Source organism: Megascapheus bottae, chromosome 18, assembly GCF_031878675.1.
Source record: "Megascapheus bottae isolate mThoBot1 chromosome 18, mThoBot2.hap1, whole genome shotgun sequence".
Lineage (NCBI taxonomy): Eukaryota > Metazoa > Chordata > Mammalia > Rodentia > Geomyidae > Megascapheus > Megascapheus bottae.
The window spans coordinates 44,972,939-44,995,588 of record NC_143526.1 but is presented as its reverse complement, the minus strand read 5'-3'; the positions used below and the strand labels follow the sequence as shown (position 1 = coordinate 44,995,588).

At 50.7% G+C, this 22,650-nt stretch overlaps 3 protein-coding genes across 5 annotated transcripts in view; all 3 read right to left on the bottom strand.

Annotated features, from left to right (window-relative positions):
* Positions 1-3,658: 3,658 nt before the first annotated feature.
* On the bottom strand, positions 3,659-20,487 carry LOC150050659 (guanine nucleotide-binding protein G(s) subunit alpha). Of its 3 annotated transcripts, XM_090352572.1 has the most exons (13): positions 20,053-20,484; positions 16,305-16,377; positions 13,560-13,604; positions 9,433-9,487; positions 9,220-9,339; positions 7,715-7,812; positions 5,535-5,589; positions 5,368-5,441; positions 5,201-5,259; positions 4,978-5,098; positions 4,567-4,697; positions 4,274-4,341; positions 3,659-4,169 (listed from the first exon to the last, which is right to left on the bottom strand). In XM_090352572.1, exons 1-13 carry the CDS (start codon positions 20,189-20,191, stop codon positions 4,023-4,025), a joined length of 1,185 nt encoding a protein of 394 aa, XP_090208698.1. In that variant the 5' UTR covers positions 20,192-20,484; the 3' UTR covers positions 3,659-4,022. The 3 variants fall into 3 exon arrangements, with proteins under 3 accessions (XP_090208698.1, XP_090208699.1, XP_090208700.1); XM_090352573.1 differs by lacking the exon at positions 13,560-13,604 and having other exon boundaries at positions 9,433-9,490; positions 20,053-20,487; XM_090352574.1 differs by lacking the exon at positions 13,560-13,604 and having other exon boundaries at positions 20,053-20,487.
* The window catches only part of LOC150050654 (neuroendocrine secretory protein 55-like), a 52,187-nt gene continuing 45,842 nt past the window's right edge, over positions 16,306-22,650 (bottom strand). The window contains exon 3 of the mRNA XM_090352576.1: positions 16,306-16,377. The gene's annotated coding sequence lies outside the window, so the exon portion shown is untranslated. The remainder of the gene's footprint in view (positions 16,378-22,650) is intronic.
* Positions 20,830-22,327, bottom strand: LOC150050658 (uncharacterized). The gene has a single exon (XM_090352575.1). It carries the CDS (start codon positions 22,147-22,149, stop codon positions 21,235-21,237), a length of 915 nt encoding a protein of 304 aa, XP_090208701.1. The 5' UTR covers positions 22,150-22,327; the 3' UTR covers positions 20,830-21,234.

The window sequence follows — 22,650 nt, the reverse complement described above, 5'->3', positions numbered from 1 at the left end:
CTAGGAACTTGAAGTTTTATTGTGAAGTAGGAACCTTGGTCATAATAACTTGCATCCATAGCTTATTGCAAGGCCTTTTGTACAACCCTCATTAGACATGTAACTCAGGCTCAAAGTAGATTGATACACATATGGAATATCAGTGAAAAAATAAACGTTCCTAAAGTGAAAAACCAAAGTATGACTTGCACAAATTATAATAAACAGAATTTACCTTTTTTGAGTTTAAGTTCATAGCCTGTTGTACAAGTGATGAGCTTTGAACAATTGAATGGAAAGGCTGGGGGTGGGGCTCAAGTATTAGAGCAGCTGCTTTAAAAGCAGGAAAGCCCGAGTACAAAACCCTACGCTGAAAAAAAAAAAGACGAAATGAAATGAGACGGTGTACATCAGAACAGTGGCTGGTCCATGGTAAAGTGCTTATTTATAAACATCCACTAATATGTTTTCATAATTAACACTGTAACAATGCTCTTAACCACTAGTGCATGGCTTGCTCTTCTGCATTCACTTAAAATTTTAAACTTTGCCACCTCAGAAGGTCCTCCTTCCCAAATATCGCCCCTCTCCTGTTGATTGCCTCTGTTCTTCCCCTTGCTTCCCCCATCAGTCCTCCGGTTATTTATTTGGTGAGCTTAGTCTCCCCCTGACAGAAGAAACCCTCCTGAGAGCTGCAGGCCGAGGCTGCAAATTGGTTCAATGAAAAGATGGCGCAAACCATCCCAGAGACCATTGAGGAGAAAATGCTGCTAACATAGAAAGCCTATGCAGATGGGGTGATTTTGCCCAGATCTGAGTAAAAATAGAGGCTTAGCATGACATCTCATCCTCCAAAAGATCTACTGATAGTAAAATGTGACTTGCACCTTAATAACGTGTGGTGCAGATTGTTACCTATAGAAAAATATGGTTTTGTTTTGCGTTTAAATAGAGATTTAAAATTCAGCTTTCACATTAAAAAAATAATGGGCCTTATAGTCAAAGATTTAGATGAAAAGATCCATAATTTTTTCTTTCTGAGGCTTCTGTAATTTAGACTTTAAAATAGCTCCTTAAAGTTATGTTTGGTTCTGGGGCAAAGGGAAAATGGAGACAGAAATGTGTTCCATAGCTGGGTTGGAACTCAGACACATTGAGTGACCACAGGGGTCGATGTGACAAAGCCCAGGCCCTGTGGGGGGATGGGGGGTGGGGGAGGTTGGGCTCTGAGGGAAGGGGCCCCCACCCTCCTACCGGATATGGGCTCCCATGATGCCCTGCAGGATTTCCCGCTGGGGTCACAGGTCCTGGACTCCTGACAGCTGGCATCATGGTAAAACACCAGAAAATCTTTTCCTGCCTTCCTGCCTCTTCTAAGACAGCAGTGTCTTAGAAGAGCGGTCAAGCGGTCAGAGGCTGTGCCTTCTCCTCTGGCAACCTTCTAGGCTTCTGTTACTCCTTGGTAAAATGGCAACAACAGCTGACACTATCTTGCTGGGCAGAAAATGAGACATCCGAGGGGTGTTGCCTGATGATGTTTTGCTCTTCTTCTAGAAGTTACCACAATGTCTCTACCAGTTTGAGCTCACTTTACAGGACATCACTTTTCTGGGTGTGACTGCCCCAGGGCCTGGGAATTTGTGTTGCTTCATTTGACAAGATATTTGACTAATGCTTTTACAGTCTTCCATGTTTTACTCAGAGGTGGTTCCAGAATTATCATGTACTGGGGCCTGACAAGCCATCATGAAAGACGAGGGTTCAACCTCAGCTTTCTGGTCAGCACGGCCTGCCACTGGGTACAGTGCCCTGACCTTGTAATCGCGAGTGACTGGCACAGGCCAGGTTTTAGTCAATTGTTTTAAATTTGGAGGCCATGAAGGATGGTGGGACTTTGTGGGCTGGTCTTTTGGTTACTTGCACTGCAAGACCCCATTTTTACTGTTATGATGTGTTCACGGTGGTGGGGCTGGGTGCTTTGGGGAATTGTGGGACTTGGTGGGCTGGGCTTCTGGCTGTTTGCATAGCAAGAGTGTTCTTACCAGAATTCCATGTTTACTGGGGGGATCTTGAGAGGTTATGGTGTTTGTGGGCTGGCCTTGTGGCTGTTTGAATAACGAGGCCTAATTTTTTCATAGACTAGGTGTATTGGGGAACTTTGGGTGTTTGTGGGCTGGCCTTCTGGCTATTTGCATAGCAAGGCCCCATTTTTACTGAGATTGTGTGTTTATTGGGCAGACTTCTGGAGGATTGTGGGACTTTGGGCTGAGCTTCTGGCTATTTGTATAACAGGGCCTAATTGTCATTTAGATTAGGTATACAGGGGTCTATTTTTTAATTGTTGGGCTACAGTTACATTCTTCAGGTATTAGGTGCATTATTTCTCGCTCATTGGTACCCCTTCTCTTGTTTTAGTCTGTTGTCCTCCCCCCGTCCCCTCCCAATGTACTGGGGTCTTGGATGGGGTTATGGGTCTTGATAGGCTATCCTCCTGGCTTTTTGCATAGCAAGGCCTAATGTTTATCAAGATTTGTGTGTCTATTGTGGGACTTTTGGAGGATCGTGGGGCTTGTGAGTTGGCCTTCTGGCTATTTGTATAGGGAGGCCACACGTGTTGCGTGTTGGTTGGGCAGACTGTGGGAGGTTGAGGAACTTCGTGGGCCTGCTTTATTGCTACTTGCATATCAAAACCCTCTTTTTACCGGATTAACGTGCATGAGGGGGATGCTGAAGGGGCTTGGCCTTCTTGATATTTGCACAGCAAGGCCCCATTTTTACTGAGATTTGTGTTTATGGGGGGAACTTTTGGAGGATTCTGGGACTCTGTGGGCTGGCCTTTGGATATGTTCATACTTAGTCCGGATTTTCCTGGGACTGTGCTTATTGGAGGTATTTGGGGGGGGAAGTGGGGGCTGTGGGCCTCTATGGGCTGGCCACCTGGTCATTTGCATACCCTTACACTAGGGCGCTGTCTATTGGGGGAGGGTCTTTGGGAGATTCCAGTCGTGGTCAATATGGGGCCCCACGAGTGCCAATCACCACACCAACGATGAAACTTTCTTTGGATTTACGAGCCATGTTCTGTATCTTCGGAGACATTAGCTATTTGTCACTGTTTAGCATGGCCCATATTTTATACTCTTCCCATTTGTCCAGTTTTGCTCAATTCCGAAGAACTCTTCATTTACGAATCCATCAATCCCCCTCCCCATATTTATGTGACTGTGATTTTTATGCAGTCCCCCGCCCTGAGCCCCCTTTATTGTGCATGACATATGAACTTCATTTGGGGGTGTGGCTCCACCCTCCCCCACCCTCGGGGTGGTCTCCACCCAATGTAGTCCATATCCCTCCCAGATGCCCGGCACCATTTTGAGGGTGGGCAGGTAGACGGGAATGTCTGGGGTAGGTAATAATAGCGTGGGCTGGTAGAATCTTGGGCAAAATGGGGCAACAGCGACCAAAAGGCAGCATTACTTTGGGGCACAAGGGACAAGAAAACCAGGTGATGTTGTCCAAGTGACTATATCACCAGAAACGTACAGCAGCCACAAATAGCAGAGGGGGCTCTCTCTGGCAATGGGGGCCCCAAGTCTTGATAAGGAACTAACCCCCTCTCCCCCTTCCCCAGACCATGAGAGCTGCCCGGAATCGCAAGCAACGCACAGTCTCACCACTCTTTGCTCACATTTAATTTTTATTTTGATTTTTTGAATGCTGCACAACACAATATTTATTTCATTTATTTCATTTGTTTCATTTGTTTCTTTATTTCTGTTTGCTGCTGTTATTTTATTTACTGAAAGAGAGAGGGAACTTCTGTGGCCTTTTTTTTCTTTTTTATCTGTAGGCCGCCTTAAGCTTTCTAAATTTGGAATATCTAAGCAAGCTGAAGGGAAAAGGGGGTTTCGCAAAATCACGTGGGGGAAAGGAAAGGCTGCGTTGTTAGTCATGCCCTATGGTGGGTGACTAACTGCTTGTACAAGTACGTTTCACTCTTCATTAACTGTGCTTAAGGCTTCATTAAATTTGGGGTTCCCCTCTTAGAGCAGCTCGTACTGGCGGAGGTGCATGCGCTGGATGATGTCGCGGCAGTCGTTGAACACACGGCGGATGTTCTCGGTGTCCACGGCGCAGGTGAAGTGCGGGTAGCAGTAGTGGCGCCCGTCTCCACTGGCGGTGCTGATTCTCTGCGGGTGACAGAGGCGCCTGGTCAGGGCCCGGCTCGGACCCCGGGACCCCCGGCCAGCCGGCCTGGGCAAGGCCTGGACAGGCCTAGACAAGCCCTACTCACCAGGAACTCATCTCGAATGAAGTACTTGGCCCGGGTCACGCGTGGGTCCTCTCCGGGCTCGGGAGTCGCTGTGAAGAGTGCAAACGTGTTAGGAATTAAGACAAGAGTCCAGGTCCTAGCAGGTCTCGAGGTTAATGTCCTCGTGGCCCCTTACACTTCTCGGAACAACTCCTCATGTCCCCACATGAGAAGGAAGGAAAGTCAGTTTGCCTGGCATCCCCCCTGGCTCTCTGCCTTCAGCCCAACCACGGGTACAACCCCCCCCCCCCCGGGAGACCCCCGCCCCTCCCTACCATCCTCAGGAGTGGTGTAGCGAGCGAACTCTGGAAAGTAGTCCTCAATCTTCGATTTTCCAGCGAGGACTTTCTCAGCAAGCAGATCTTGCTTGTTGAGGAAGAGAATCACAGAGATGGTGCGCAGCCATCTAGAGAGCGAGCAAGGGAGAGTGAGAGGAGGCCCGGCCATCAGGAGAGGGAGAGTGAGAGGAGGCCCGGCCGGCCACCAGGAAAGGGAGAGTGAGAGGAGGCCTGGCCAGCCATCAGGAGAGGGAGAGTGAGAGGAGGCCCGGCCGGCCATCAGGAGAGGGAGAGTGAGAGGAGGCCCGGCCGGCCATCAGGAGAGGGAGAGTGAGAGGAGGCCTGGCCAGCCATCAGGAGAGGGGCGCAGGCCGTCCCCCGGCAGGCGGCGGCGGGCGGGGCACTCACCTGTTGTTCCAGATGCTCTTGAAGAGGTTCAGGGCCTCCTGCAGGCGGTTGGTCTGGTTGTCCTCCCGAATGACCATGTTGTAGCTGCTGCTGGCCACCACGAAGATGATGGCAGTCACATCTTAAGCACAAGGGAACAAAGGCGGGGGTCAGGGGCAGCGTGGCCACCCCTCCCCACGCAAGCCCACGCTCCCAGGAAGCAGCATGCCTGCGGCCCACGTACCATTGAAGCACTGGATCCACTTGCGGCGTTCGTCGCGCTGGCCGCCCACATCGAACATGCTGGTGGAGAGGAGAGGCACCGGTCAGTCCAGAGGGGCCACCACTCACCCCTCGAGGCACCCCAGGCCACCCCCATCTCTCAGAGTAGAGGTGGAAGCATCCACTTACTGGAAGTTGACTTTGTCCACCTGGAACTTGGTCTCAAAGATTCCAGAGGTCAGGACACGGCAGCGGAGCAGGTCCTAGAACAAGGGCAGGGTCAGTGGGTCTCACCAGGGACCCCCGCAACACTAAGGGGGGCAGTGGGAGCAGAGGGGTCTGCCTCCTGACTGTACCTGGTCGCTCGGCACGTAGTCGGCCTGCTTGATCACATCAATCTTGTCCAGGAAGCTGGGAGAAAAGACAACACAGGGTGGTGTTCAGAGCTCATGCCAATGGGCCCAAGAGAAATAATTGTCCCGCAGAAAGAATCCACAGCCCAGGCTGGTGATGGGGCAAGGATCCCACCCCAGTGAGTGAGGCCTTCAGCCATTTGGTAGTAACTGACCAATCACTTGGCTTCGCCCACAATGGTGGCTAGTGCCCGAGTGTTCGGGAATGGCACTGCTGAACCACTCCAAATGCCAGCGCCAAACTGTTAGTTCAAAACATCTCACCTGTGTTGCTGGACACAGAGTAAGGGAAATCAACTTTTGTAAAACTGGAAACTTAATATGTGTGGCTTTCTGAGGGGAGGGAGATGAGGCGGGGAGGTATTTGAAAGGGGGCTTATCAGAAAAGAAAATCACAAAGGGCAAAAAGTCTATTTAAAGAAATCCCTAAGTTTCTGTGCTCTCCCCGCCCCCCCCCTTCCCTTTCCTTTTTACCAGTTCCGAGTTAGTCTGGCTTAGAGGATACACTAACTTGCCCAATCAATCTTACATTACAGCACTGGGTCCAGAAATAGCTCCCCAACCACCCTGGCCTCCAGCGTGTTGCCATGGCAACAGAGCCACAGTTCTATAAATAGATCCTCAGCACCAAATCTTGTGAGAAGACATCTGGAGTGGGGCCAGCCAAACTCCAGCTCAACAAATAAAAATAGGCAGCTTAAGAAATGGGCAGGGCACCAGCACCTCCACTCCACCATCAAGACAGTTAAACCAGAATCGTGCTGGTCGCTGCTAATGCAGGGCTGTCTTAACCATCCAGTCAGGGAAGACATTTTAAAAAAGTTTTCACGTGGTGTGGATCTCCTTGCTGGGTGTCCTGCAAAGTTCTTAAGTCTGTGCAAACGGTGCCATTTTTAAATAAACTTTCAGGAGTAAAGTTGTAAAGCTTTAGAAAAAGAAAACAAAACCAAAACCTCCTAACTTTTTAAATGGGGTGACCAAAACCAAATAAATAACCCTGCTAAAATGACTGTTAATTAATGGAAGTTTTAGCTGCTAGTGGCAGGGTGGAGTGGGGTGGGAGTGGCTTTTTGGGGGTGCGGGTGGCCAAAGCCGCCTAATCTTGTACCTGTACTCAACTTCTGACTTGGATCCAAAACACACACGCCAAACAATTGCAGGATTTCCATCTGTTTGGTGTTACTATAATTAGTGTTCCAGCTTTTAGTTCAGACTTTTGAGAAAACCAGGGACTTTGTTCAAGGAGGAGTGGGGGCTGTTTTTCTGTTCTTTGAGAGAATCCACTCCACTTTGCATGCGTATTCAACTATAAGGGACTTAGGGAGGTGACACCAAATGTCCTGTGGGAAAACAGAGCCAAGAGGAGATAAACTAAGGATGTCACAGCCCGAAGCATCAGTGGGACAATGGAGATAAGCTCTGCTACCCTCTCTCTTCCCTCACCTGACTCAAGACACCCACTCTGGAGTTGCTTGGCCAAGTTGTTTTATGCCTCAGAATGGCATTAGCAAACAACTTTTTTTTTTCTTTATTGTGTACAGGCAGGATAAGGGAGGTTGTAAAGTCTTTTAAAAGGCACCTTTGCAGCCAGGCAGAGTGATGTCCCTTGAAGAGACAGGGAAGGGTGGCAGGGATCCCCAGGGAAAGGTGAGTGGTAGCTCAGGTATCAGGCTAGAGGCGTGAACTAAAATCTGTTCTCTGAATCCTTTTTGTCTTCTTGGTTTACAGCAGCTCCTCAGCGAGCCGGCCGGCCTGCATGGACATGGCTCCTGCAGGCCTTTCTCGCCTCCTTCCAGGTCACTCCCCTAGCCTGTACTGAGTTGCCTATGTGCGCTCATCTCTCCTGCTCTTCTCCACCAGGGTTTTAAATCCCAGCCATAAAATAGAACCATTCCCTCAGTGTGAGAACTGCTTCTGTTTCTCTAAATTCTTGGTGGTCATTCCTTGCGATTAATTACTTTGAGCTCATTCATTATGAGCGTCATTTTATTGCAAGTAACAGGTACTCATTGTTCGCATCATTGAATGCCACGGTTCTAAAAAGTGCAATTGTGGGTTGTGAAGTAAGTGCATCAAATTAGAACCCTGCCACTGCTAGTGGGGGGGGGGCAGCGGGTACTTACTACTGGGCACAGTCAATCAGCTGGTACTCGTTGGAGCGCTCATAGCAGGCACGCACTCCCTCATCCTCCCACAGAGCCTTGGCATGCTCATAGAATTCCTGAAAGGGAAACAAGAAAGTAAGTTTGGAGGAAGCTGTGAGCATACACCGATTGAGAAACACTGCCATTTGAACTCTGGGGCTCCCAGGGGTGAGGCCATCTGAGGAGTGAATGCTCATAAGGTGGATTCATTCCCGTTTTGTTTTGTTTTGTTTTGTTTTCTCCTGTGATGAACTACTGGTCTTGGGGCTGTGTCTTCTGTGATTTGTTGGGGGTGGGGGGAGGGGGTAAGTTTTGCTGTAACTGTGTATATGGGAAGGGTATCAGCATTAGCAGAATATGGGGACAAATAATCTGGCCTGTAAAAACAGAAGAAACTTTATAGGTCAAAGGTGCTGGGCTAATTTCCCTTCTAGGAAAATGTGAATTGTAACTAAAATGATGCCTCTGAACTGCAGGTAGGAACATAAAATGTTCAGGTCCTGGGAGGAAGAGGGACTGGCAGCACTGGTACAGGTGACTGCTCAGGCGTACTTGGGTATGGTCTGCCATTTTGGTGTGTCCTATTAGGAATACAGAAGGACATGGCTGTATTACATAGTACCGTGTCTTGAATTAGTTTTCATTATCTGCTATTTTAAAGAAAAATGTATGTACTCAGACTAGTTGCCCTGAGAAGTTTGCAGCCAAACTTGTTCAAAATACAAAAACAGAATTCCCACGAAAGGCAACAATAACTCATTGTTTTAGCTGCAGACAAGTGTCTTCCTCCTAGGCCTTACAAATGTGTATGTCTTTCTACTCCGCTTCCTGGTTCCCCTCTTATAAACCCTTTCTCCTCATAAAGGGACCAAAAGGTATATGCTTGGGTTTAAGCAGCTTTGCATTCCTTACAAACAGTCCTTTATGAAGGTGACAGGCCTTTATCCGAGGTTTATCATGCACCCTGTCAAAGGGTGCAGAGCAGAAGGCCTTATTTTCCACAAGGCTCTGCTCAGTTTTGCTCACTATATTCCCTGGGTAATTTTAACAATGAGACAAGGTTTTCATGTGTCCTTAAGGAAGGACTGGTTTTAGGAAAACCCTCATAAAGGTTAGAAGGTAAAAGCCTTAAGGAAGACTGTCTCCCCACGGGCCAGGGATGTCCCATGGCTCTTCACACTTGACAGACAGCTGTCTGTCAAGTCCCATGGAGGAGGGGCACATGAAACCCGTTCCTTCATAGAAACCTACGAACCAATCAAGTGACCATTGTACTGTAAAGGGTAGTGACTATGTGTGGGGTGGCTGAGATTTACAGGGGTGGGGGTAGTGGTGACAGAATTCTGTGCCTCCACCTTGAACACAGCCCAGACACTAGCCACTGGTGATGCTTATGTATGCAATGAACCCCTGAGGTGTTAGGCCCTAGGGCTGGCAGCGGGGGGCTGAGCGGGCAGGGGCTCCCAGGAGGGGGTGTGGCTTACAGGTGGGAAGTCAAAGTCAGGCACATTCATCACGCTCAGAATGTAGTCCACTCTGAACTGGTTCTCAGGGTTGGCCAGCTCCACGGGGGGCACGAGGTTGCTCATGGCGGCCACGATGGTCTGAAATGAGTTTGTCATTTGGTCAGGGGCATGGCACAGTGGCTGGGTGGGGCGGGGCTAAGAAAGGCAAGAGCGCAGGGGCTGGGCACCTACTTCAATCGCTTCCTTCAGGTTGTTTTTGATGTCCTGCACTTTGGTGGCCTTCTCACTACAGTGGAATTGAAAAGAAAAAAAAAATCATATAGCACCCTGCCACCCAAGAGTGCCACTGTAATCAAGGTTCGCCAACTAAAAAGCATAGTATTCTGTTCTCCAAGGAGTCGTGGGTTCAGATTTGTACTGAGATTGGAGGCACCTGAATAAATTACAGCCTCCCAAACATGTCTGGAGGACACGCCTGAGGGGCGCAGATTAGCTAATTGGCACCGAGATCATGACGACTGTACCAGAAGCTGCACCTGGCTCATGGGCTATTCCTGATGTGACATCATAGGATAGGAGGTCCCAGTTCTGAGGGGGCTTCTACCTAACCCTCAGCAGCATTTGGGGGGTGGAGCGGGGGCAGGGTTATGGGTTATAACGAAGCAGGTGAGGTGTGAGGCTCTCTGGGCTGCTAATTTGCATTCGGAGAGCCAGCCAATGGCAGAGATGGTGTTAATTACAGGCTCCAGGGCCCTGCACCTTTATGTATTTGTGGCCCATGTCTGTCACAGGGAGATGATGTTTTGGGTACTGCAGCTAGCAGTGCTTCCAGTTTACCACGTTCATTAATGCACCAACCCTCAAATATGCATACGAATTAAGACCCTGCCTCCTTATTAATGGTGGGGTGGGGTCCAGGCCCTTTCGCAGATAGAGGTTTTGGTTTTGTCTCCCTGGTTCTCACTGGGGTACAGCATATAGCAGCGCCCTGGGGCCACTGTGAAATGAGTCACTGGTCCCACAGGTAAAGGCCATGACCCTTGCTTGTTAGGGGCCCTGGACAGAATATTATATCACATCATAGCACCCTGATGCTGTAGGACTTTTAAAATCTGCCTTCATCACAGGCACAGGCGTATATGGGTGCTGGGGGAAGAGTCTCCAGCTTGCTTTAGGAGACAGCAGAGCCCCTCCTATATGGGACTGCAGACCCTGTGTCTTGTCTAAGTCAGGGTGTGTGTGTGTATATATATATCACATCTTTTTAGTGGGGGAAAGGAGCCAGCATGCCCAGCATGAGCTGTGGACCCCAGGGCAGGACACATCCCCTGTGGAGGGTTAGGAAGGTATTTTAGCCCTGCCCCCCAGAAGGGAAAACTGAGGCTGAGAGAAGAGGAAACTGGGGACAATGACAGGACAGATCTAAGGGGGGCGATGCCTGTTAATAAAGGGGCATCTCTGGGGATTGTTTTCTTAGTAGTCAGCTGGTTCAGCTAGTCATAATAGGGTAATAAATGAAACCACCCCAGTAGGGTGCAGGACAGAAAACTAAGGTGGAGGAGATGCAGAGGAGGGTAGGCAGCAACTGCAGGTGGGCAGGGCAGTGGCTGTGCTGGGGGGAGGGCGGGGCCGAGTGGGGTGGGGGAGTGTACCCATGCACACCTGCCAACAGGCTTCCCCTCCACCAGTGTTGTAGCCCTTTGTGTATTTGGGGAGTTGCCCATTTTTCTGAACACTCTCTTATCACTTCCTTTTTTCTTTTTTTTTTTTTTTTTGAGGACTGAGCCTTGGGACTTCTCAAGAGTGACTCCGCGAACGCCATCTTTCCCAGGGACGCTCTCATCAATAGGGAGGGCAGGGAGATGTGCCCAGAACTCAGGACCGTGTAAAGCACTCTCAGTTAAGGACATCTGGGGAGCCCCAGGAGAGGAGTACCCAGCATGTAGGATTTGAGCACCCATCTGAAAAGTGCTCCCTGCCCCCACCCCCCTGTTTTGTAAAGGGGCCCTGAGCTTGGAGCCCTCACCCAGTGGAAGTGTTCTGCTTGTGACATGTGACATGGAGCTCCTTTCTGAGATGCCATTTCCAGCCTCCAGACTATAGACTGAAATCAGTCACTGAGGTGCTATAATGGAAAGTGCATCTATTTGATGAATCGACACAGAAGCTCCTGGGACAAATCCCCACATGGCCATTAAAAATAGGCCCATGGCCTTGGGGCAGAGAGTTCAAATATTTTTTGTTTTAAGGTTCCATAGTTAAAAAAAAATGAGGTATGACTGGGAATTCAATACTCAGCTCCACATACGAGAGGAAGTATTTCCAGAAGTGAGATTCTTTCATTCAGCTTGATATTTTGGTCTAAGTAGTAGTATGATAATTGGAAAACTTCCAGTCTTAAAATACGGATATTTTGAGAACGTGTGCAGTATTCATCTACGCATGCGGGTAGGTGTGGGAGTATATCAAGTATAAAACTGCTAAAATAGAAATCTAAAGTCTAATTCGGGTGTGTCATACTAAAACATAGAACTCTTCCATTGAAGCAATTACTGTGTGGATGGAGATGTTGTACTGGGGCTGGCAGGTTCCCCTCCATTGGAACTACGGCTTAATTAACACTGATTGTGAAACCCAGGGAAAACTCTGTAGATGTCTCTGAACTACCCAACAAAGGCAAAATATACGCCAATTGCCAGAATTCTAATTGACTAGAGTTGGGATTGGAGCTGGAAATGGTTTGGGGATATTGCTCTCCCCCTTCCCTCCCTCCCTCCCTCCTCCAGAATATATAAAGAATATTAGTGAGATTAATATGTTGCCATGCCTTTTCTCCCCCTCCCCTCTCATTTAGTAGCAGGGGAAGGCTGTGTTCAGTATGGTTTCTGCTCTACACTTGGTCTTTGTGCTTGTGGGGACAGACAGACAAAAGAAGAGAAGACAGAAGACAGACGCAGAATACAGGAATTGCTGAAACATGCAGAGAATTTTTATTTATCGCGCTTGTTAATCCTTAGTTTTTACTTGTAGAACAGTCACAGAAAGACGTGCAAGAAGGGTGTTAGTGGGGTCCGGAGTTTAGCACAACATCTAGTACAGTGTAGGTCTCTCAGTCAGTAAGGGCTTGCCATTATTTACACGCTAGCTTTTGGTACAGTACTTTGCCAATCACTCATAGATGCCTTTTATGATTTCTGTTCTACTAGATTTGCCAATTAAGGATCTCATTCTAGTTTTTTTTGTGGGTGGGTTTTGGGTTTTGGGGGGTTTGTAATTTTTTTGTGGTTTTTTTTGTGATTTTTTTTGGTGTTTTCTTCATTTTTTTGTTTTTCACTTATCCTTAAAGGTTAGGGTAATAGGTAAATAGGGTAGGGGCCCCTCCCCCCTCCCCCCCTCCCTCCTCCCCCCCCTCATTCCCCAGGGATAACAGAATAGTATTCTTATTAGAAGTTCCTAAAGATCGAACAATTCCAGCATGCAAAGTGTGAGAGAACATAGTCGGGAAGTTGAGAAACGGGAGCCATCATCTAGGGGCAATACATTCTAAAAGAAACAGATCAACAAACATGTGTCAGTAAGGTTGTCCCCTCCCACAGCCTCTGCCCCTCCCCTCCCTGGCCTCAGAAGCTATTTCTTTGAGACGCCCTAGGCTAAGTCAAAGGCTGTGTGTTCTCATGAGAAATAGCTGCTCCGTCCCTGCATGCTGAGTGTGCAAGCAGAGCTGGAATGGGTTACCTGGCATGCGTGTGCATGTGGACATGTGCGTGTGGATGGGCGCATGAGATGGGCATGAGAAGGAAGCAATGCCACATTAGGATGATGAATAGCAAGGATGGATCAGATGATGTAAAGTGCTTGCAACCAAAGGCCAGAGGCTTCCAGATGATTCTTAACAATGACCTGCCCCCAGGTGCCAACGTTTGCAAGTTAAGAACCACGTGGCACTGCCTATTTTAAAGGGGAGGGGGTGTGACATAGTTCAAACTGGGACCAACCCCTGGGTAGACAAAATATAGAATTTTTAAAACCAAGTAGTTGGTGGGGGCGGGGGAGTCATACAGGGAAAACATCAGTTCTCAAAATTGTTTAAACCAGCCTCCAAAAGGGAGAGTGGTAACTTTTTCCCCCAGCTGGATCTAATTACGCTTTAAGCCCGGCCAAGAGAAAAAAAAATTACATTTTGCACTTTACTTATTAAGAAACTGTTGATATATCGTTTGGTAGATAGCAAGATGGCTGATGGCCCTTAAGTGATTATTTTCTCCCCAGGTCTGTGTCCAGTTTCCCAGTGTGATCTTCATGTATTTTTTTTTTTTGGTTTGTTAACACAAAACTTTTCTGTTTTTGGATGTGCCTACCCTTCACTGTTGCTCCTTGCAGCCTGCGGGTCCTCTTCGCCGCCCCTTTTAAAGAGAGATTGAAAGCTCACCTAATCTGCAAGGCACTGCAGTTCCACACAAACCCCACACAGCCTCTCCACACTCAGAGGAGCAGTCAGCCAAGAGCAAATGCAACACTTCGCGCGCCATCCTCCCGTTAATTCTTAGGTCTCCTCTCTGGCTAAATCAGAATGTCTACAGAGACTGTGGGCCATAGGGGAAGAATGCCACACCTCCGCTGCTGTATTAACGGAGCCCTCTGGAGACTCGGTCGGATACAGGAGGGATGGATAATTATTTTCTTGTGCTTTCACTAAATGTACATGCATTAGGGAGGTAAAGCAGTGATTTATCTCACAATTCTTTAGAGAATATGGCTGCCCAAGAGGCTCCAAATTCTCCCAGGTCAGAATGTTGAACTAAGTAAAGACAGAGACGGGAGCCTTTTGCTGACTTCCTGCTGCAAAATTAATGGTCTCCCCACATACACTGGGGGAAACCTACCTATACATTGTTTTTCCTAATAAGTAACCTGTCCTCATAAAGCTGTCAACTAAAACAATATCTAGGAGGGGGGTAAAAAAATCCAAACACCCAAACCTGATCTTTTGAATCTGCGCCTTCTGGAGGTGGAAAGGGCAGGGCAGGTGAGCCGGCTACATAGTTTAGTTGATTAGCTCAACCAGTGCTGTTTCCCCCTGCCCCTGGCATTAAATGTGAGGAAGAGTTAGCTCAGAGTTAAGAAAACAAATAATATTCGACCTCTGTTGTTTCTGAAGGTCAAATGTAACAGTTGCGGCAGCCTATGGACAATTGAAGCAAATTTAATTAACTCAGTTAAAACCTAAGAAAAGTGTGGCTTTGAGGGTAAGAGGGGGGCGGGGGAGAAGGCCCAAGCCGGGGTAGCCATCTTTTAGAGTCACCATTTCACAGGCTTCCAGATCATGAAGCTCCAGCATTTGAAGTAATTATGTGTGTGTGTGTGTGTGTCCGGGGGAAGCAGCCGAGTTGAGCTAGGTAAAAATAAGGTACCTAGACCCCTGCCCCTCCCTGCATGTCAGTTTTGCTAAATTTAATGTCCTCGGAAAGGCAAGGAGGCAAACTGGGAAGGTAAAGGGCCGTTCTGCCTTCGAACCCTCAGCGGCTCAATTAGGAGAATCCTTTCTTTTAAAGTTGAGGGTAATCTGCAGGTCAGCGCTTAAAGAAACATTATTTACAGGATGACTCTGCCGCTCTCTGACTCAAGCTAAGGAAAACACTGGCTGCTGCATCTTTTAAAAATGCTCGCCATGTCCAACTTTCATCAAAATATTTATCTAGAGGGTACATGGTCAAATTATTTTTTCTTGACTAGCTTCATAAAGGAGCACCCTCCCCACAGGGTTGGGGAGATAATTTATGCTACATTTTCTGATTTTTTGCTTAATGAGAGAATGACCATGTCCGCTAGCAAGGGTGTATTAGGAATTAACAAATGAAGGTGACTTATTTAATAGAACACAGTACATAGTGATAACTTATAAGTCATTCATAAAATGGATAAGCTACCCAACCCTTGCCTTCTGCATAATAATCAATCTTTTAGAACTTGGGGTTTAATCTTTCTGAATCTGGGGTTAAAATATGAAAAAATAGTCATACTAAACTGACCATTTATGTGGATGACATCATCTTTTTCAAAGCCCCGAAATCTTGGGTCTAACAAATTCTAGAATTTTCCATGAACTGCTGCCGTGACTCCATTTACCCCTTTCAAACTGAAAGGAATGTGCCGAGTGGCAACCTTCCTTTTGAATGGGGGGGGGGGTTATAACCAACAAGTAACTGCCAACCAGTGCCAACCAGGGACTCGGCCTCTGAGGTTAATCACTGGGGAAATTAGCTTTTTCTGTTTCAGCTACTGCCAATCTCCAGGTCGGGGGGCGAGGGGAAGACAAATTCCCCAATTTACTAAAAGTATCCCTTTCCATGGAAAGCAGGACCCCTACTCATGTGACATCTGTAAGGTACGTTCGTGTTGTCTCTCTGCAGTACTGCCATATTGTCCTATGCCACCAGGTTTAGAAGGGCATTTCAAAGGCAAAAAAAAAAAGCCCCTTGAACTAGCTAGGAGTATCTTAACTATAATCTTTTCATGATTTCAGTTCTTTCCTTTTCATTTGTTTTAGGCAAGAACATTAATTTTTAAATAAGGGAAACAATTATGCATAATGTTAATTCAAAAGGGGGCCCTCAAACTGAAAGAAAACTGTCCAGAGGACTGCCACTTGCAACTTTCCATGAGGACATTATGGCAACAAAGAGTGTGTCCCTGCCAGTGCAGCTTGCCCTGCCATGGTCACCGTGGCGGGACCAGGGTGGCCAAGGCCGAGTCAGCCATGTTGGAACCTCACTGCAGCAGAAAACTCAAGTCTGCCGCAGAGGACCTGGCCTCCGAGACGCTGTCCCCAGGCCAAATGCTGGTTAAGTGTCCTCTGCCACCAGGCACTGTTTCCTGGGGGTGGGAGATTGTTAGCACTGTCGGAGCTTCAAAAAGGGGAGGGGGGGGCTGCACCAAAGAGCTCACCCCAGAGTTTTCTAATGAGTAAATTAAGGGGGGGAGGTAAGTAAAACTTGGCAGCCCAGTACCCTCCCCCACCACACGCCTAGCTATTCTCCCTAAAGGTGAGTATCAAGTTTGTCACTCCTGCTTTGTGAGTGCCCTGGCACAGACTTGACACTTACTCTCCATTAAACCCATTAACATGCAGAATCCTCATCTGCTTCACGATGGTGCTTTTCCCAGATTCTCCAGCACCTAGAAGATCAAAGTAGGGCTCAGGTTAAGAAAGAGGCACGTCGCAGGCTCTGGCAGGGAGAGAGCTGCTGTCCGTGGCTTCTTTTTTTTTTTTTTTCTTCCATAGAAGCAACATACAACAACAAACACAAAACAGACTTGCAATTTCGACGCAGAGAAAACAAATGAAACATTTCCAAGTCAGTGTCTACCTGGAGTATTTCACCATCAGAATAACAAACAAGAATTAAGAGGTTTTGCTATTTCCCTTCTTTTTTCTTTTAGGTGTTTCTTTTTCCTCTTTTGGATGCCATGTTGAATTTTGTGGGGTGTAGGATATAGGGGTAAAGAGAAGACATGACGCAATTTTGTCATTTGAGGGGCAGGACTGATTAAAAGTGAGAAGTGAAGCCTTGAAATGTGGGCACTCACTAGTAAAACATATACAACATACAGAGCCACATAATTTCTTGTTTGTCAGATGCTCTGAGGTTAAAATACTCAGGATTCTCAAACAATGCCCAGACACTGCAGTTTTCCCCCAGCATTTGGCCATGCAGGCTTGCTTCCCAAACATTTGCACAATGCAGCAGCCGCCCCTTGGGCTCCCTAAAATCCACCTCTATATGCACAGTATTACATTTATCCACTCCTGCCCCAGCAAACTGCGTATTTCTAAAGATAAATTGTCTCAGGATACAACAACCATGTGGCAGAGGAAAATGAAGACCATCAATTATCTGTCATCTCAAAAAAAAACAACACAATTTAATATCAAATAGAGCACTTGAGACCATATTTTCATTAGATAAAAGCTGTTAACAACAATAAGGAATGAGAAAAAGATTTTATAATTAAGATAAATATTCCTGGAAACCACTGAATTTAAAAGATTCTAGCCCCCCCCCAAACTGAAAGAATAGGAAGAAACACAACTCCATTTTAATTCACTTTTCATTTGTTAATTAATAACTGTGACCATAATAATAGCATTTTATGGGGGGGGCATATTTCCAGCAAGATAGAGAAGGATTGCTACTATTTTGCATTTTTTTGAGGGGGAGTAAATGAACTATACAACAGATAATTCCTATGTGAATAGTTTTCCTTACCCTCCTCCCACACAAAAATGGTATGGATTTTATTCTCTTCTCCCCTAAACTTTGAATTGTACTAATTGTTCTGTTTTAATGCCCAAATAGCAAAGCACTCCTCCTCCTCCTGCCTTTTCACAAGCCTGTAATCAATATCTGAAAAAGTTAAAATTAGTTTGCATAGAAACATTGATTTCAAAGCAAACACTATCTTAATGAGCATAACTCACAAATTAAAATACAGAAGGCACAATTAAGAGATTCCATAAAGAGTATGTGCAATATTGATCAGGATCTTTAATATTTTGCGTTCAGAAGTATTAAAATGTGCCACACCCATGTTTTACAGCCACAAATAGATCCATGCCTCAGTTTCCACATTTGTGAAATTAACAACTGGGCTGAAAACTCAGATTAATTTTTTTTTTGCAGTTGGCAACTGTTAATTTTCCTGTCTTGAAATGAAGATGGGTGAAGAGGATTTGGAGTGTTCTGTTTCCTGGGGGGGGGGGGGGGGGGGCATTCATTACTTGGTGAGAGCTCACCATTAGGAATAGAGAACGTTGCCACTGGCCTGGACTACAGATTCCTGTCCCAGAGGCTATTAATAAATTGTGACAAAATGTAGCCATAGAGGCTAGGGTACCTTAGAAGGGTGAGACCCCCCCCCCAGCTGTGCTTGGGTTCTGAGTAAAGGTCTCAAATTAAGTGGAGACACAAAAGGTGTTGGTAATTTAAAGGTGTCATTAGCATCCCACCTGACTTAAATTAGAATTCATAAAGCAAGTTAACATACCCAGGGAAGATTCTAGACTTTTCCAGGTTGCACTTTGAAATCAAATCCTATGCACATTGACATTCACATAGCATTCTTCTACCTTTAGAAGTCTTTAGATGAGGATCTCCATATATGTACCATTTAATTAGTGGTACTGCTAATGCATAAGCACCAAAGAGACTTCTTTTCACTTAATTATTAATTTCCTGCATTCATAAGTCTGGACCCAGGAGAACAAAGACTTGACCTATCCACAAAGACTAAGCCAAGCACCACCAGAAGGAAAAAACAAGCCTTTCACATTATTTTTTTCTTGATAACTAAGCTATTTTGCTGAAATGTGACTACGAACTAGGATTTCACCTAGCAAATTCACGAATTTAGTCAGATAGCCAATCACCAAGGAAGTGGAAAACTTCCATTCTAATTAATAATGTTTCTGTAATTCTTTTGGTAATTTTGACAATTCTTTATGCCTTTGTTTTTTCCCAAAGCAGCACCTAGAGGAAAAAAAGGGGGCAAAGGCCATCTCCTCATAGTTAAGGACCCCTCCCTCTGCCCCCACCCCTACTTTTTTTGGGGGGGGGCCCAAGAGGAGAAACAGCAGTGAAAAAAAGAGAAGAAAAAACCAAACAATCAAATGTCACTTGACCAACCACGAATTCGTGTCTTTCCCTTTGCCCTCCACCTGGGAAGGTCTCCCCTCAGCTCTCACCCGCCCTCCCACCTTGAAAAGGACAAAAATTTTAAACCGCCATTTCCAGACCAAGAAGCCATTTACAGACAAATGTCATTTTCCAGTTCTGTCTGATTTGTGAGTGTCTTGTTGTTGTTGTTTTAATTTTTTTTTATTTTTTCACAAAGCCCTCTCCATGTGGCACACTAACAGGAAAATGTGTGTGTGTGTGTGTCAATGGTTTGTTGCACGGGCCTGCGAGTGCACGCGCGCGCGCACCCGCGGGGAGGGGGGGGTCACCATGAATTCTCTCCTCTGCTTTTCAAAAAGCCTGCGCGTCTAGAAGGGGAAAAAAGGTCACACTGTGAAATGACGTGTCTTTTGGCTTCGTGGGGCCCTCTGCGTGGTTTTTTTTGGACTTCTTTTATTTGATTCTCCTTCTCTTCCTTCCACGGCCCGGCCTGGCCCCGGACACGTCTGCCTGGGGCGCGCGCGCGCGCGCGCGCGTGGCGCCCCCCGCCCCCCCCGGCGGCGCCACGACGGCCGCCCCTCCCCCACTGCACCACCTTGGCCGCCCCGTCCGTCGTCCTCTCGGGGGGCTGAGGTCACCCCCGCCCGGCCGGCCGCTTCCCCGCCGAGCCTCCCGCTCCCAAATCACACACCCTACGGAGGCGGGTCCCCCCCGCCCGGCCCGCCGCCCCACTTCCTGTCCCCCGAAACCCTCCTTCGGCCGCGGTCTCCGGGTCCCCCGCGGGCCTCCCCTCCCCCACGCGCACCCCGAGCCCCGGCGTCGTGTAGGCCTCGCGAAAAGACCGAGGGCGACAGAAAAAAAGAGCGAGAAGAGAGGGAGGGGGAGGGCGAGCGGGAGACGGAGACAGCGGGCGGCGGGCGGGCCGGGCCGGGCCCGCGCCGCGCAGGGCCCCCGCCCCAAGTCGAGTCCCCCCCGCCCCCGCCCGGCCGAATCTGCGCCCGGGGTCCCCGTGGCGGCCTCGCCCCCCCCCCTCCCCGCGGACAGAGACCCCGGCGAGCGGGGCGGCGGGCCGGGAGCGCGCCCGGGGCGGGGGGCGGGCTCGGCGCGCGCGGCCTGCGGGGGGCCCCGCGGGGCCCCCGGGCCGGGCCGGGGCCGGCGCCCCCCGCCCTGCCCTTACCCAGCAGCAGCAGGCGGTGCGTGGCCCGGTAGACCTGCTTGTCCTTCTGCAGCTGCTTCTCGATCTTCTTGTTGGCCTCGCGCTGCGCCTTCTCCTCGTTGCGCTGGTCCTCGGTCTTGCTGTTTCCGAGGCAGCCCATGGCGGCGGCGGGGCGCGGCCGGGCTGCGGCGGCGGCGGGGCCGGGCGCGGGCGGCCTGACGAGGGCCGGGCGGGCCGGGGCAGCGCCGGGCGGGCGGGCCGGGCGCGGGCTCGGCTCCTCGGAGAGGAGCGAGCGGGGCGGACTAAGGGGCGCGGGCCGCGGAGCACGGAGTCGGTCGGACAGCTCCCCGCCCCTCGAGCCGGAGCCGAGGGGACTGATGGCCGCCGCCGGGCCGAGGCAGACCAGAGCAGGAGCTGCGGGAGCTGCTGCCGCTGCGGCCGCCGCTGCCGCTCTTATTGCCTCGGCCCGGGGCCCGCCGCCGCCCCGAACCAAAAGCGCCGCGGCGGGCGGGGGGAGGCGGGGGGAGGCGGAGGCGACGGCGGCGAGGGGGGAGGAAGAAGGAGGAGGAGGAGGAGGTGGAGGCTGAGGAGCAGCGGCGGCGGCGGCGGCGGCGGGGAGGGCGGGCGCCGGCGGAGGGAGGCGGCCCCCCCGGGTGCCCGGGGAAGGGGGGTCCCTGCGCCCGCGCCCGGGCCGGGACGGGCCGGGGAGCCGCCCCCCCACCCCCCCGCGGCGGGCGCGGGCCCAGGCGGGCCGAGCCGAGGGGGGAGAGGGGGCGGCTCCCCGCCAGTGACGACCCCTCGCACGATGCCAATGCCCCACCCCCGGGCCGGGTGTCACCCCGCGGCCCCCGGGGCCGCCGCTCCCCCTCCTCCCGCGGGCGCCGCCAAGGGGCCAGGGTGGGCGGAAGGGGAGGGAGCCCGAGCCCAAGCCGGGACTTGGGAAAATTTCGAAAAGAAGAGAGAGGGAGATAGAGAGAGAGCCCGAGAGCAGGGAGTGTGGAAAACAAGCCAGGCCAGCACGAACCAAAGAACTGAGCAACCGAAAAGGAAAATGTGTCCGCACACACACACGAGTACTAATAAAACTCCACACTACACAGCGATGGTGGCGTCTGGTGGCGTGGTGGTGGTGGTGGTGGTGGTGGTGGCGATGGCGATGGCGATGGCGGCGATGGTGGAGGGGTGGGGATGGGGAGACTGGACTTAGATGAGCCTCTCGTTGCGCCCCCGGCGCTGGGCGCCATTGCCCGAGCCGAAGGCCCCCTGGGCTCCGGGTCGCCCGCGGCCCCTGCGCTTGGAGCGGCCACTCAGGAAGGAGAAGAAGGCGCAGCCCAGAAACACGCGGAAGCAGCAGGTCGCCCCGAACACGAAGCCGCAGCCGCGGCCCTGCTCCGTGCGCTTCTGCAGCAGGAAGTTGAGCACCCAGGACGGGCTGCGCACCGAGAACACGAGCAGCACCACGAGGGGCAGGTGCGCGCTCAGCGCGCCCGCCTTGAGCGACCCGGGCCGCCACACGATGCCCCCGATGCGCGGGGCCGCGTAGTAGTCGTCGTCCTCTTCGTCCGAGTCCATGTCCCACTGCGCCCAGGCCCTACTCGTGCCCCCGGCGGCGGCGCCCCCGCCGACCCCGGCGGCGCCCTCCGCGGCGGCGGCGGCGCCTTCCTCTTCGTCCTCCTCCTCCTCCTCGTAGTAGGCCCCGGGCCCCCGCGCCTCGGCTTGCACCGGGGGCATCTTGGTCCTCTTCTTCAGCATCTTCTCCAACTTCTTCATCTCCTTCTCCCTCTTCTTCTCCTCTTTTCGCCTCTGCTCCAGGCGCTTCTTCTCCATCTTCAGGCGCTCCTTTTCGCTCAGGACCTTCTCGGTGGGCACGTCCCGCACGGAGGGCTTCGCGAAGGGCCTCGCGAAGGGCCTCGCGGTGGGCTTCGCGGTGGGCTTCGCGGTGGGCTTCGCGGTGGGCTTCGCGGCGGCCGCGCTCTTCCGCGGGCCGGGCGGCTCTCTCTGGCCGGCCAGCGCCGCAGCCGCCGCGGCAGCTTCGGCAGCCACCTCGGCAGCCGCCGCGGCCGTCTTCTTCTCGCTGTCCACCACCCTGGCTTTGATCTTCATGGCCATCTTCAGCATGGTGGCCCGGCCACCTGGAGGAGCTGGGCTCGCGCCTGGCCCGGGAGCTCGGCTTGCCCCCGGCCTCGGGCTGTCCGGCCCCGGTGCGCCCCGTGTCGGGCGGGAGCTCAGCTGCGGTCCCCCGGCCGCTGGGCTGGTCCGGGGGGTGGTCGCGGAGTGGCCGGAGCGCGGGCGGGCGGGCGGGCGGGCACGCGGGGCTGCCTAAGAGTTAGCGTCAGACAGGCAGGGATGAGCAAACGAAAAGGGGCGAAAAGAAACCAAAAAGCACCCGACGACCACGAGACACCAAAAAGCACCGAGAAATGTGGAACAACTCAAAAAAGAAAAGTGCAGAGGCGCGATGGCGCGAGCGTGCGGTTACCCTCAGGCGCTCCTCGCTTTAGTTGTTGGGCACGCCAATGGAGAAGAGAAAAGAGAAAAAAGAGAAGAGGGTTGGGGGGCTTGGCCCGCGCGGCTCGGGGCCGGACAGCGACGCCGAGGCGCCCCTGCCCTGTCCCGGCC

Bases quoted from the DNA above. Each gene is read 5' to 3' on its own strand.
- LOC150050659 (XM_090352572.1), bottom strand. From the start codon at position 20,191: ATGGGCTGCCTCGGAAACAGCAAGACCGAGGACCAGCGCAACGAGGAG. The intron at 9,488-13,559 runs GTAGGCACATCC...ATTCCACTGTAG, and splicing joins GCAAGGAGCAACAGTGAAGG to TGAGAAGGCCACCAAAGTGC. The intron at 5,442-5,534 runs GTACAGTCAGGA...CCCTTGTTCTAG, and splicing joins ACTACGTGCCGAGCGACCAG to GACCTGCTCCGCTGCCGTGT.
- LOC150050658 (XM_090352575.1), bottom strand. From the start codon at position 22,149: ATGCTGAAGATGGCCATGAAGATCAAAGCCAGGGTGGTGGACAGCGAG.